The following is a 15,876-nucleotide window of genomic DNA, read 5'->3' as shown; positions in this document are numbered from 1 at the left end:
TCCAGCGCAGTCCCTGCATACCGAACACCAACCACCAGAGGCTTACATGTTACATTCGGACGTTTTACTATACTGAGAGGGTGGTAGATAAGTGGACCAGCCTCCCGGCAGAAGTGGTAGAGGGAAATACAGTGAGGGTATTAAACATGCATGGGATAGACATACGGCTCCTGAATCTAAGACGAGACCAACGACTGATTAAGGTTTGAGTCTTTACAGCAGGAGAAGCAGTGACTAGACAGGGGCCGCCGGGGGCCGATCTGCCTGCAGACTTTCTATTTACTAAGGTTATATGATGTCATTATATCGTTCACCCCAAAAGGGCGCAGAAAACGGTGACCCCCAAACCCCAGCCATTTCTGAGCCGTTATTTGCCATAGATCCTTAAAATCCCTTTATTCACCTTTTTTTTAAGGCAGAAAGAGTGTTTTTTCCCCCGCATCCCCTTATTAATGATTTTTACCGGGGGGGGTTATTTAAGGTCAGCCGAGAAACCGCTTTTATTTTGCAATCAGCCCCAATTTTTTTTTGGGGGGGGGGAATTATTTCATCCTTATGGGGGTTTTGGAAGATTCCAGAATCTGGGATGTTACCAGAAAACACCCCGAGAATTCGGTGATTGGAACTTCGCGTTGTGCCGTGTGGTAGGCGAGGGGTGGGGAGAGGAGGCTCCCGGCACCGGCCAGGGGAGGTGTCTGAATTTATAAACCCGGGCTCATCATCCGAGCCGGTTAGTTGCACAGAGCAGCTGACAGTCGGTGAGCAGAGCACCGGGAGCAGAGCGTCGGGAGCAGAGCACCGGGAGCAGAGCGTCGGGAGCAGAGCATCGCGGCCGCAGACATGGGGCGACAGAAGGAGTTCGTGAACAATGCCAACCGAATGCTCAGGATCAAGAACATGCTGCTGAGACAGGCGCTCGCCGAATGCCTGGGGACACTCATACTCGTGGTAAGGAGCTCACTCAGTCGGGACGGTGTTAGAACATGATTGTTGCTGAAAGCATAGTGGATACATGGAACAGCATTCCAGCAGGGGTGGCGGGAGAAGTCTTTTTTTTCTCTCTCACTAATAGTGCGCATAAGAACTATCATATGGAATGAATACGATTCTGATCTTCAGACCGCCAACTATTGGTTAACATAGAACCTGCTGGTAGATCGGCCCCATTCGGCCCCCGTCTAGTCTCCCTATTTCTCCTGCTGTAAATATTGAAACCTTAATCAGTCGTTGGTCTCGTCTTCGATTCTGGAGCCATATGCCTATCCCATGCATGTTTAAAAGCCTGTATTACCCTCTACCACCTCTGCTGGGAAGCTGTTCCATGTATCTACTACTACTACCTTTTTCCTTTTTTTGGCAGCCTTGTCTTTATAATGCCAGAAAAGCTGGAAAATGTCTCTTAAAAATATTCATGAGAGTAAAGACCGATGTTAAATAAATGCCTTGTAGTAAAGGGTTAACAGTTTTTTTGCTGATGAGTGCACATTGCTGGCTGGATGAGGGTAGTTGGAATTGGAGTCTGCAGCAGCAGGTAGTGCATCCTTATTGCGGGGTAAATGGTGGTCCGGCTCCCGCACAGCAGCTGCAGGTCTTCTGGTTGATTTGGCTAAGGGTGATGGGAGTTTCACGGGGTTCCAGGTGGCAGCAGGGGGGCCGTGACCAAAAATGGCAAATATCAGCTACGTTCTGTGATCTCCTATACGATCTGTTTGTAAGACCGTTTGGGCATTGGGAGGTGCTGCTCCCCCCCCCGGCAGTGGAAGGGTTAATAACCGGAACATTGGGGTATACCGGAGCTACTTGCACAATTCTCCCGACGGTTGCTATGGCGATTGCACCACTTTTGCAACTGTAAACCCCATTTGCTCTTTATGCACAATACCAAAGATTCTTCCAATGCGTGTCTCTGTTGACACTGGCACAGAAACCTCTGCAGTCTCTTCTTGGGAGTGAAGCAGGGAGGTGTACAGAAGTGCCAGTCTCCTAAAAAACACCCGCTTTAAAAGGATTTCAAACTAGAAAGTCCGTATTTGATCCGTACATCACGCTAGAATGTTCTGTGAGATGCCAATTATTATTTGCAGACAGGAGTCCCTGGATATCTGGGACAGCTGGCAGGTACGCCCAGACTCTCATGGTTAATAACGTTCTTTCTTTCTCTCTACGTTATCAGTTTTCTCCCTGAACCCGCTTCACATTAACCCCTCGCCCCGGCCGGGGCGCCTTATCTGGGGCTTAGTAGTCCGCGCCGCCTATCTTCACGGACCTGTCTGTCTTTTATCAGACTCGGCAGCCAGGCATAGGTGGGATCCCTTATCTCCCAGCGGAGCGGAGTTCTCACGAACGCGAGACATCTCTGCATAAAGACCCATCCTGGGGCAAAAAACAGTAAAGCAGGGACTCCCATACAAACCCGGAACCTGCCCCAGATGTTTAATCCCCTCACCGTATAACCCTTTACCACCTCTGCTGGGAGGCTGTTCCGCTTATCTACCAGTAAAGTAAAACTTCCTTCCGACGTGGTAGAGGCTAACGCTACGGAACACATGAGGAATCTTCTAGCTGTTGGCCTGCGTGGTAGCCGCTGGCCGAGGGGATTGTGTTTGGAATCCGTTCCCGTTTGTATGTCCCCAGTGTTCTCATGTTGTGTGTAGTTGCCCCCAGGAGGGTATTTCAGGTTAGGTATTTGCCTCTTGCGGCTGCGATTGCTTTCTTCCCGTGCTGGGAGTGTTTACTCCACGTTATCTGGATCCAAAAATAATGAAAAACAGCAGTACTAGTGCATACATGCCAACAGTCCAGGTTTTCATGGGACAGTCCTGATTTTCAGAAATTCACCTGCTGCCCCAGGTAGCCCCCCCATGCATGCAGCTTTTTGAAGGCTGTGAAAAGCACGGGGGTATATCCTCTGACCCCTCCTGACCGGCCCAGGTAGGTCGAAAAATCTCCACTGCGGCTCCCGCTAGTAAGGTGGCTATTCAAGAAAGGTGGGCACCATGTATCTTGCCACGCCCACTTCTTGGACTGACCAAGCCCACTTCAACACACTCCAACACAGGTGTCCGGATTTGGACAATTGAAATGAGAATGGTCTTATCGCCATAGCAACCATTGGGATGCTGTTGCTTAGCGTTTGCATTATGTTGTAAGCTTGGCTGGGTTTGGTCTGCTGCAGAATCTCGCCTCAGAGGGACTTTGCGCAATGTTGTAAGTTAAAAATAAAACACATTAAAGTCATACATTATTACATCATCACATCATTACATCATAAGGTTATTACATGCTGTGGTTAGAAGTGGGGATGGTGTGATGAACTCTGGGCAAATATTCATTATTCTTCTAAATTCCTCACTCAGTTACATAAATATCAATTGGTAACAAAGTAACACAAAGAAGCCCCGCCCCTGGACACACCTTAAACCACACCCTCTAAACAAAATTGCCCCTTTTGGGAGATTTTAAAGCTTGGAAAATACACAATGCTCCAATACAGTGTACCCGGCAACATTATCCCCCTGTGCTGCGCTGCGGAATATGATGGCGCTATAAATCAATAAATAATAATATTCTCCCTCCATCCAGCTTCTTCCAACCAATTGGAATTCATCTGTTTGTTTAAATATATAATTTTAAGGTATGGCTTTATTGTACTACGCTGCACAGTCTGTTGGTGCTATATCTTAACAATACAAACCAATGAATCTCCCCTCATTAATGACCATCATATTCATGAAATAATGGGAGCGAGTCAGTGAGAGGTTAAGGAAGGGAGTATGCATGAATGTATGTATGTTAGAATGAGAAGTGTGTGTGTTAACATGAATGCGCGTGAGCATGAATGTTTAAGTTTGTGTGTTAGCATGGCTGTGTATGTGTAAGCGTTTGTGTGTTAGCATGAATGTGTATGTATAAGTGTTTGTGTGTTAGCATGAATGTGTATGTATAAGTGTTTGTGTGTTAGCATGAATGTATAAGTGTGTGTTAGCATGAATGTGTATGTGTGTTTGTGTGTTAGCATGAATGTATAAGTGTTTGTGTGTTAGCATGGATATATAAGTGTGTGAGCATGAATGTGTCATTGGTGTGATGGAGTGTGTGTGTGTTAGCATGAGTGTGTGTTAGTGAGCGTGATTAAGTGTCAGTGTAAGTGTGTGTAAGCATGAATGTGTATGTGTGTGTTAGCATGAATGTATAAGTGTTTATGTGTTAGCATGAATGTGTATGTATAAGTGTTTGTGTGTTAGCATGAATGTGTATGTATAAGTGTTTATGTGTTAGCATGAATGTGTATGTATTGTATAAGTGTTTGTGTGTTAGCATGAATGTATAAGTGTTTGTGTGTTAGCATGAATGTGTATGTATAAGTGTTTGTGTGTTAGCATGAATGTATAAGTGTTTGTGTGTTAGCATGGATATATAAGTGTGTGAGCATGAATGTGTCATTGGTGTGAGGGAGTGTGTGTATTAGCATGAGTGTGTGTTAGTGAGTGTAAGTATGTGTAAGCATGTGTATGTGTGTTAGTGTGACTGTGTAAGCTTGTGTGTGACAGTGCATATGTTGTGGGGGAGGGGCACTGAGGCCACCTGGCTTTACTCGTCCCTCATGCCGGAAGATGGCGACCCTTGTCTGTGCAGAGCATTGCACCTTATCCCCTATCAATAAACCCCAAGTGGCTCTGATTTGCAGTGCCCTGGCAGCGACTGAGTTAATACCTGTTGGCTGTCTTTAACCCTTTTAATCCCTGTGGGCGGGATAGATAACAGTACTGAGTATCACTTCGCCCAAAGCACACGGATCGACGACAGAGCCGAGCGCCGTGACGGCCTCCAGCGGCATAAATAACGATTATATACATGAACCAGAAACGCACGGATTAAAGGGCTTACTCTCGGAATCAGCGCCATGTTTACCTTTGGCGCTGCCCTAGGCCTGACCCGGGACAGCGCCACCAGCCCATCCCCCATCCACGAACATTATCGAGACCCAACTCTACCTGTGAGCGGATTGCTATATTTAAAACGGAGTGTGCTAATCGAGGGCTATTCCTGGACGCTCCTGATTATGTGTCACGTACCGGGGTTACAGCGCCTGAACCGGCATCGGGACCTCAGTGGTCTCTTCTCTAGATGGAATGAAGAAGAGACCGATGAGGTTCCAAAAGCTGGTATAACTTTACAGTTAGCCTTCCAAGTACCCGTATGGTTTTATGAACATATATCACCCATCAGATAATACAGAGATATATATATATATATTTTATCTTAGCTGCATTTTGCTGGATTTATGCCCAATTTTAAACAAAGCCTTCTTGTCCCCGGCCTGTAAAATATCTCGCTGCTGCCCTTTTAACGGCTCCGCCCACATTAAAATTCACCGCAAAAAGTCGTTTTCATTTTTATAATCATCTCGAGTCGACGAAAAATTTGCCACAACCAAGACATTCACCTTCTGCAGCTTCGACCTTGATTTTGACTTAACCCCTTGTGTGACAACTTTTTTTTCCAGTTGGCGTCTGGTGAAATTTTTTTTGGTCATTTTGTTGGTTATATTTAGGAGTCAACTTTCTAAAAAGCACTTTACAGGATCAGTTAAGCTACTTATCCGTGGTGAAAATAAATAAATAAAAAAAACGTAAAAAAAATCCGATTATTCCAACCAAATATTAAAAATGCTAAAAATTATTATTATTTAAAAAAAAAAAGCCTATTTTCCAAATATATGTGGAAGTACATACAGTGTAGACGAAGCCTGTGTAGGTGACAGTATAAGAAGGGGTTAATTTCATATCATGCTATAGATAATTACAGTAACAAAATTAAATAAAAATAATAATATAAATAAAATAGATACAAATAATATAGATAAAATAAGTAAATAAAAAATATAAATAAAATAAATACAAGTAATATAGATAAAATAAATAATTCAAAATAATATAAATAAAATAAATAATAATAATATAGAATAAATAATAATAATATAGAATAAATAAAAATAATATAGATAAAATAAATAATAATAATATAGAATAAATAAAAATAATATAGATATAATAAATAAAAACAATATAAAATAAATAAATAAAAATAATATAAATAAAATAAATAATAATAATATAGAATAAATAAAAATAATATAGATATAATAAATAATAATAATATAGAATAAATAAAAATAATATAGATATAATAAATAAAAACAATATAAAAAAATAAATAAAAATAATATAAATAAAATAAATAAAAAGCTGTTTCATCCTAACTACGCCTAACATGCTCAGGACTGTTCTACAAGAGAGCAGGCAAACAGGTAAGCAGGTAAGCAGTGTCCGTCACCTGCGCGATGAGCGCTCTGTGGATCTCTGCCCAACAGGATCCTGGCTCCGATTACCGAATAAAAAACAGGATTTTCAGCCGGGGGTGGCAGCTTTCCACGTGGCCAAAACGCTGAATTGTTCTTTAAAGTGTTTGCCAAATAAGGAAATGCTCTCACTTTCTGGAAAAGAGTAAATAGTTTTAACACCTTGCGTGCCAACCTGAAAATATGCACCCACTCGCCTGTCCTACATGCAAAACGTTAACTAATAAAGCAAATACCGGTAAATGTAAAATGTATATTATTTAAATGCTGCGACGTTCTACATCCTAAAAGATTAAGCAATTTAATAGGCATTGTACTGCGCCGCGGAATATGATGGCGCTATAAAAATCAATAATAATAATAATGTTATAACATCTGGTGGGTGAAATGTAAACCGGAGTCCATAGCAATCTTATATAACGAAGGAGAAGACTGCCGTCTGTCTCTGTTTTATTTTTTGGGGTAATACATCACTTTTTAAGTTTCTTTGAGATCTGCAAGAGGAGAAAAATCATATGAAAATACATTCCGTACGGGCAAAGGGACTTTGGGGCGTGGCTAGCGGCGTGGCTGGGGCGGGGCTATTTGTGCCCTATTGCGGGGTATTTGTGTAACTGGGTGGGGCATTTGGAGGAAGAATAATGGGTTTTATTTAAAGTTTATTATTTTAAAACCATTTCCTGCTGTTTCTATACAAAAAAACACTAATGGGGGCTTAACTCTTCGAAGTCTGGACTCAATAATCACCAGGCAGGGAATCAAATGCTTCAAGATAATTAGATAAGACAGAATAACAAAGAAAAAAGCCTTAAAGGTTTCCTGCACTGCAGGACTTCATCATAAGCTTAGGGTCGGTTGGCAGTGACAAAAACCTGGTTTTATCTAATTTAAACCCCCTTTATCTGCAGACCTGGAGCCGCCGGTGCTGTCGGTCATGTGATATTTTGGGTGACTTTCCCGGCTCAAACACCACACTGAGCTGACACTTTATGGCGATGCTAATGAAGTCCGTTCTCCATAGACTTTCATTAGTCAGAGAGTCCGACTGGATCCTTAAGACTGAGCCATTCTCTTTTGTAGATTGGGGGTCGGATAACAGAGCGAGAATCATACAAATGGCTGCAAACAATACATTATGGGGGCAAAAAGTATAAATGGGGTAAAAAAAAAAAAAAAAAAAGGAGAGCAATAGTTTTTTAATCCGATACAAGAAATAAAAAGAACTTGGTGGGAATAAAAAATCTTTGTATTGGCAGAAAGGACTAACGTTTATACAAAGCGATTCTGGGCCGAGTTTTCGTGGATCCGAAGGAGTTTCCATAAAAACTAAGAATGTTTGTGAATTTAGTTCTGTAGAATTGGATGTTTTTGGTAGACGAGCCCATCCCCCGAGCACCGACGTCTATGAAAGATCTCATTTAAATATAATAGTTTACGTTTACCACCCCTGCCTAGAACCTTTTACAGTAGCTGTAGCAATTAAAAAGAAAGAGTCCGAAGAACATATAATTAATAAGCATTAATTTCTGTTGCCCAATCCTAGCGTATGTTGGACTCTCTACAAACTCTAATAAATAATTAGGGAAAACGCTACTGTTTTGACAAGTTTAGACGTTTTCAGGATTCCCTCCCTTTTGGACGTCGCCCCATAAACTCGGCTGCTAATTACCTGCTTGGCTGCACCCGGAATCCTGTAAATCCCAAAATAGTGTTTATTACGTCATACGGGCGTCATCCATCGGCCCCATCCGGCCCCCGTCGCCCGTTTCTCCTGCTGTAACGACTCAAACCTTAATCAGTCGTTGGTCTCGTCTTAGATTCAGGAGCCGTATGTCTATCCCATGCATGTTTAATACCCTCACTGTATCACCCTCTACCACTTCTGCTGGGAGGCTGTTCCACTTATCTACCACCCTCTTAGTAAAAAAAAATATATCTAAGACTCTTATTTACACATGAATCTTTTTTATAACAGATCTGGCTTGAGCGTTGATGTGATTGTTATGATTTATGACGGTTATCGCTCGTAGAAACCTAAAGATGTGAAAGGTGATCGTTGATTTACGGATCCTCTTTTTTTTTTCCTCCCCTGCAGATGTTTGGCTGTGGATCCGTGGCTCAGGTGGTTCTCAGTAAAGGTTCCCACGGACAGTTCTTGACCATCAACCTGGCCTTTGGCTTCGCCGTAACGTTGGGTATTCTGGTCGCGGGACAGGTGTCAGGTATGTCCGCTGGGGCCGTGCGGCGCGTGTGAGATCTGGGTTACAGTCATATAAATGTATTTATTAATTCCCGCTTTATGTGATTATTCCATCAATATCATTGGTTGCCGAAGCGTATCCACTAAGTGCCCCCCCTGCTGTGACTGCTGAACGAGTTATAACCTATTGGGAAATATCGAATCTGAAACCTGCAGAATATGACTCCGGCGGCCACCTGTCCGATACATGAGATGCACTAAGCCAGGAGAGAGAAACATTTAAATGCCCTGACTTCTTTATGCATTGTGAGGGGCTGACCCCGGGGGGGCTTCTCCTGCAATGAGGGCTGCACCGGCCATGTATAATGTATAGATAAATCAGTGACCGGCCCCCTGTATAATGTATAGATAAATCAGTGACCGGCCCCCTGTATAATGTATAGATAAATCAGTGACCGGCCCCCTGTATAATGTATAGATAAATCAGTGAGCCGGCCCCCTGTATAATGTATAGATAAATCAGTGACCAGCCCTCTGTATAATGTATAGTTAATCGGTGAGCCGGCCCCCTGTATAATGTATAGATAAATCAGTGACCGGCCCCCTGTATAATGTATAGATAAATCAGTGAGCCGGCCCCCTGTATAATGTATAGATAAATCAGTGAGCCGGCCCCCTGTATAATGTATAGATAAATCAGTGACCGGCCCCCTGTATAATGTATAGATAAATCAGCGAGCCGGCCCCTGTATAATGTATAGATAAATCAGTGACCGGCCCCCTGTATAATGTATAGATAAATCAGTGACCGGCCCCCTGTATAATGTATAGATAAATCAGTGACCGGCCCCCTGTATAATGTATAGATAAATCAGTGAGCCGCCCCCTGTATAATGTATAGATAAATCAGTGACCGGCCCCCTGTATAATGTATAGATAAATCAGTGACCGGCCCCCTGTATAATGTATAGATAAATCAGTGACCGGCCCCCTGTATAATGTATAGATAAATCAGTGAGCGGCCCCTGTATAATGTATAGATAAATCAGTGAGCGGCCCCTGTATAATGTATAGTTAAATCAGTGACCGGCCCCCTGTATAATGTATAGATAAATCAGTGACCGGCCCCTGTATAATGTATAGATAAATCAGCGAGCCGGCCCCCTGTATAATGTATAGATAAATCAGTGACCGGCCCCCTGTATAATGTATAGATAAATCTGTGAGATGACTTTGGAGAAATCTCCCACCATTAACCGACCCTCTCGTTCCAGGAGGACACCTGAACCCGGCCGTCACCTTCGCCCTCTGCCTGATGGCTCGAGAGCCGTGGATCAAGTTTCCGATCTACACCATCGCGCAGACTCTGGGGGCTTTCCTCGGAGCCGGCATTGTTTATGGTTTATATTACGGTGGGTAACGCGCAGGTAGATGCCCCCCCATTTAAAAAATCCAAAGAAAATACAGAATAGGATGATGTCACCTTTTCATTATCGGGGGCGCCCAGCAAAACCCGAGGCGCTTCGGTGTCACTAAAGTCCAATCCCTTCTGCCGTTTCAGATGCCATCTGGTTTTTTGCGAATGACCAGCTTTATGTCACCGGCCCCAACGGCACCGCCGGGATCTTCGCTACTTTTCCAACCGAGCATTTGACCCTCATGAACGGGTTCTTCGACCAGGTGAGTGAACGATTTCTTGGTATAAAATAAAGGGGTTTGCCCAAAAAACTCCCTTTATCTGCAGACCTGGAGCCGCCGTTGCTGTCAGTCATGTGATATTTGGGGTGACTTTCCCAGCTCAAACACCACACTGAGCTGATGCTTTATGGCGATGCTAATGAAGTCCGTTCCTCCATAGACTTTCATTAGTCCGAGAGTCCGACTGAGTGATTAAGACTGAGCCATTCTATTGTTCCCCACAGGCAGTATGATAAGGAGTCGGGGGGGGGTTAGTAGATCGGGGATCAGATAACAGAGCGAGAATCATACAAACGGCTGATATGCAGCTGCCTGAAAACTTTATATTATGGGGCAAAAAATACAACTGGGGGTAAAACTTATTTTTATTCTGATGATAGGAATAAAAGAATGGTGGGAGATCCGCTTTAAAACGCGTTGATAAAATAATGTTACACCGAGGCGCTTGGGGCAGAAATATTATACGGCTATCTGGCACGACCTTGAGAAACGTAACACCCCGCGCGCCTCTTGCGTGTCTCGAATGCCTGACCTTGTGAAGACACCAGCGGCATCCCCCCCCCCCTCCAAATGTCAATTCCCTCTTTGTGTTACGAAAAAGAAAAAAAAAATCCGGAGAGCCCTGTGGCCTAGCAATAGTTAATATTTCTTGCATACATTTAACCCTCGGGGGCGTTGACACGCGCAAACCTGTTAAAGGGGCACGACGTTTAATTCTGATACTATCGTTTACGAAGACAGACGTACTAAATGTATCTAACGTGTCTTTCTTCAAGAAAATCACAGAAATATTATATTAACCAAAAAATGGCCACAGAGTTCTATATGTAGGCATAGTAAAGATTTTTCACGTATTGTAGGAAACATTTTTTTTTTTTTGGGTGAGGTACATACTTTTTTTTCTGTTCTTGCGCCATCGGTATTATCACCTGCTTGTGATTCTTCCTCCCCATTAAGTTATTTCTCCCCTAATGAGTGTTGATTCTTGCTGATTGGTTCAGGTAGCTTTGGTAAGGGTTGGGGAGGAGGGGGGATGGAGAGATCCTCAGGACAGGAAATTCATTGTATATATATATGTACATATATAAAAATTAGAAATTATATAAAGATCGGAGTCTGTTCCAAAAAAAAAAAATCAACGTTTTACCAAATTATCTGATTTTTTTACTCCTTAGTTTCTGATGTTTCAGAGGTTCAGGAAGTGCTCAGCTTAGTTGGTGCATCAAAAAATGGCTTCCCCGTGCAGATTGAATTTTGTAAAAAAAATTTCTGATGTTTCACGTACTTGTTTCTTATATTTTTAATTTCTAAGTGGCCATTTTCCGAGTTCATTTAGCCTCCAATAATCGTCTTTTGACCTTCGCCTTATATCTCTTACAGTTCATCGGTACGGCAGCTTTGGTGGTCTGCATCCTGGCTATTGTGGACCCGTACAACAACCCCATCCCTCGAGGTCTGGAGGCCTTCACGGTTGGCTTTGTAGTCCTTGTCATTGGGCTCTCCATGGGCTTCAACTCTGGATATGCCGTAAACCCCGCCAGGGACTTTGGACCCCGTCTTTTCACGTCTCTCGCCGGTTGGGGCACGGAAGTCTTCTGGTAAGCGTCCCCAGTGTCTCATATCTATGTGTTTGATGATGAACGCGCCTCGCAATGTTCCTCAAATGTTCCTCAAATCCAATAACAGCTTAGATATATTGGATAACAATAAAGCCTATTAGAAGAACATATATATTAAGTTGCTTCAAACGAACACCAAGATGCCAAGAGGTGCCACCTGCCAAAAGTGGTATTATTAGTAATCTACCTACAGGAGACGCAGCTGGTGGAGACTAATGATAGGTTACGTTAGAGCTTCTGGCCGAAAACCGAAAATGTATTCCCGTGGGAGGATTTGCAAACACCTCTTGACATGTCTACTGTTGGCGGCACCTCCCGAGGCAACGTCCATACTCGCTAAAGTTGAACGGAACTTTAGAACATCGACTCGTTGACATCATAAAGCGTGCAGCGACTCTATCTACTGCCTGACATGTCTCATGGATTATGACATAAACCCTATCACCAAGATGGCCTTACTGGTTGGGGGAACATGGTTTTTTTTCCAGCCAAAGTCTCCGCCGGTTAAGCTTTCACACAACTCTACTTCTGACCAATAAAGCCCCGGGTACATTACATCATATGTGCCTCACCCAATCACAGGACACCTTAGTCTCCATAGCATGCAAGTACCATGGGAACTCTTAAACATATATATGTTCCAGAACATCGTCGCCTCTATCTCCATCCAAGCCTATGTCCACGTGAGTTCCACCAATATGTCCTCCTCATAGAACCACCCAACTCAAGATTAAGGTAGCTTCCCACACCCTCATCGCCTGAAAGAGTTAAATAAATACTAAGGTGATCAATAATCTCCTAATAAATAATATGGAAATTAAATATTGATAATTAATACGAAGGAGATGTTTTCTAGGCCACACGAAAGTGAAAAGTATTGCTGGAAGCCAAATTTTTTTTCTAGTTTTTATCTTTTCGTGACACATCAAGAATTCTGCGTGACCTCGTTTCACCTGACACCGAAACAGTTATATTATTCGAGATTACCGGTCAACGTGCTAATACTATAAATTATTAAAGCCATCCTAGAAAATATTTTTGTTCTAGAAGAAATCTAAATATTATATAATAATTTTTTTTTTTTTTTTTTTACAAATTGTGAGCAAAAAAAAAAAAAAATAAAAAAAAAATAGGGAGGGTTAATGTGGTCCTGTAGGATATTTTTTTTTTGTCCCAAGTCTTTCTAAAAAAATCTATAATTTCAATAGAATTGAATAATTTGTCTTATGGCATCTGGGCGGCCCCACGATATGTAATAATAATAATAATAATAACAATAATTAATTCTTATTATAATTATAATAAATAGGCGCTCCTCCTTACAGAATTAAGACAACACCGACCCGGGTGTTTAAATGCACAGACCTGTTCAAACTTATTGTAATTCATTGTCATGTTTCGTTCCAGCCTAACGAGACTTTGGGGTGAAAAAAATGTAGGGCAGTAACTTGAGAGAGCAGTAGGACAGTATGAAGGCGTTTAATATACTGAAGAATACAATGTTACCATTGAACAGAGCTAATCCCCAAATTCCGGATCTTTCCGTGTGAATACTGATTTTTATTGGTTAAATGCTGGCTCAACGTCTGGGAGGACTTTCTGTTTTTGTTCCGAATGTCGACGGATCGTCAACATTTTTGACCTCTCCTTTACCTAAAACAAATCTTTACGTGGCGAGGGAGAACGATTACGTTTTATTCACTAAACAGTGAGAAGAAACATATTATATTTCACATCTTTACCATGCATTCTAAAGCACCACCCATGGCGCGTTTCTCTTGCAAGAAGAACTTTGCGCAACGCGTTTCCCAAAGATACATTGTAACCATAAAAAACACTAAAAAACACTCCTAGAAGCCATACTTTTTTGTTTAGCTTTATCTTATTACACTTTTGTCTCATTTTATTTTGTTTTCCTTCCACCTTCTCCAGGGCCGGAGGACAATGGTGGTGGGTACCCATCGTCTCTCCTTTACTTGGGGCAGTCGCCGGCGTTCTGGTCTACCAGCTGATGATCGGCTGTCACATCGAGCCTGCGCCCGAGTCCACCGATCAAGAGAACGTTAAACTGGCAGATGTCAAACACAAGGAGAGGATCTAGAATGCTCGCATCTCTAAACGGACTGGCGATTCTCACGGGGGGGGGCTCCAACGATTGAGGGGGTCCAGGAGCTTTTTATTTTTTACACTCGATGACCCTTGGTGGCTTTTTGGATGTGCAGTTACACCTTTCCATACTCTGTACATAATCACCCAGGGACTGCAGCAGTGAATGTCCACCGGCACAAACACGAGCTTGGCTTACATTCTCTTTTTTTTTAACCTTTTCTTTGTCTAATGCATGAAAATAATTTGATGTATCTCAGGACGCCTTTAAAAAAATGATATTGTGTTCAGAAGAAGATGAACGACATTTACGGAGCGGCGTAAAACTCCCAAGGGCTGGAGATAGAGCGCTATATGGTTGAGATCAGTAATAGGGGTTCCTTTGCTTGCTCTCGCTGATGATTAAATTGTCTTCTAATGGGTGGGAATGGTGAAGGAGCCTTTTGGGTTGATCTGGATGTAGGCTGTAGAAGGGGGGGAAGATGATGGGAATAAGGACGGAGTGGAGGGAGAATGAGCGAGTGGAGCCATGACCTTTCTAGGGGATTATGGCTTTTGCTTGAAGGGTTACGGCTTCTCCATGAAACCCTACAAGATGAAACCCTACTAGAAGGTCTATTTCAGGTAGACAGCATCTGCCTGAAGAACCATCTACTCCGCAATAAGACAGCCACGAGTCCTACTGTTACTCACACAGAAAAATAATCACTGACTATCAGATTAGCGGATATTCCCAGCCCCAAAAGTCAGTATTTACCTAGTTGAGTATTGTATGTAAGCATTATAGGGAAATTCGATTGGTGGGGCAAAGTCCGACGTTATTTGATAAGAACTTATTATCCAACCGAGTGCTGATAATAACACGGAGTAAATCTCACCTCTCGATAAATTCACCCGCGTAAGGTTTAGGTTCTAAAAGAGACACCAGCCATAGCGCCCCGCCGCGGCCGATCACCGTGAACGGAACTTTCCGGACATCCGTTGGAATATTGTAAATAGGGGAATACCGATAAAGCTTTCAATTCAAAGGAATGACATTTCTGTCCGTCTGCGCTTTGAAGGATCCTACCATGGCCGTTGCCTCGTTCTTATAAATGGGCCACATTGTAATAAGCTGGAAGATTTTCACTCCAATAAAAGACCCAAATTTTATTATTATTATTATTTTCTTTTTAAAGCGCTACCGCAATGTAATATTTTTTAAAAAAATATAGTTTGTTTCATAAAAAATGAATTTGCAAACGGCTACACTTGGCATTTATGGAAAACTAGAATTTTAAAAAGAATGTGGATACATCGGGCACGCGGTTAAATAATCTCCAAGTCACCATGGTAACCGAATGGCTTCAGTTTAGTTGATTGCCCCACATAAGATAAATATTGCCCCTAGTTACCCTAAGAGGAGATGTCTTCCTTGGAGTGAACGTCTTCCAGCTCGTAAAGTTTTTTTCCGCTGTGTCAGATGGGAAACGGGGCTTGTTCCATTTTATTTTTATGAATTTTGTAAGAACCGTCTGTGAGGAAAACGCAGATATTCTTTATTTTTTTTTGTTTTATACAGGTTTTGTCTTTTTTTGCTTTTTGGTACACGTGCCTTTTGTATATGCTGGTTGGAAATACTCGTTCTAAATTCTGTACTTATTTTATTTGACATTAAATTCCAAAAAAAAATATAAAAAAAGAGCGTTTATGTGTTTTATTAAAACGTCTACTTAAAGTTTGTCATTTGATGTGATTTATGGGAAAAAGCCTGAGGTGTCTCGTTTTTACCACGACGGTGAAGATTGTAAAGCCACAGCGACACATCGGGGTCCCCAATCTTCCTCTTCTGGGGTCACAGTCCCCGAAGGGATATGTAGCCCCTTCTACCCCTCGGCTGGTAAAACCAACTC

The 15,876-nt window shown here is 42.4% G+C and overlaps 2 protein-coding genes across 2 annotated transcripts in view; one reads left to right on the top strand and one right to left on the bottom strand.

The window, feature by feature from the left end:
• The window catches only part of TPGS2 (tubulin polyglutamylase complex subunit 2), a 320,830-nt gene that overhangs the window by 148,490 nt on the left and 156,464 nt on the right, over nt 1-15,876 (bottom strand). The gene's annotated exons all lie outside the window — the stretch shown is intronic.
• LOC128466923 (aquaporin-3-like) lies at nt 737-14,664 on the top strand. The gene is made up of 7 exons (XM_053448387.1): nt 737-770; nt 813-948; nt 8,457-8,583; nt 9,836-9,973; nt 10,123-10,241; nt 11,640-11,857; nt 13,811-14,664. Exons 2-7 carry the CDS (start codon nt 841-843, stop codon nt 13,977-13,979), a joined length of 879 nt encoding a protein of 292 aa, XP_053304362.1. The 5' UTR covers nt 737-770; nt 813-840; the 3' UTR covers nt 13,980-14,664.

Source organism: Spea bombifrons, chromosome 1, assembly GCF_027358695.1.
Source record: "Spea bombifrons isolate aSpeBom1 chromosome 1, aSpeBom1.2.pri, whole genome shotgun sequence".
NCBI classification, from domain to species: Eukaryota; Metazoa; Chordata; class Amphibia; order Anura; family Pelobatidae; genus Spea; species Spea bombifrons.
The sequence above is the reverse complement of the archived record's forward strand: the minus strand, read 5'-3'. Positions and strand labels throughout refer to the sequence as shown.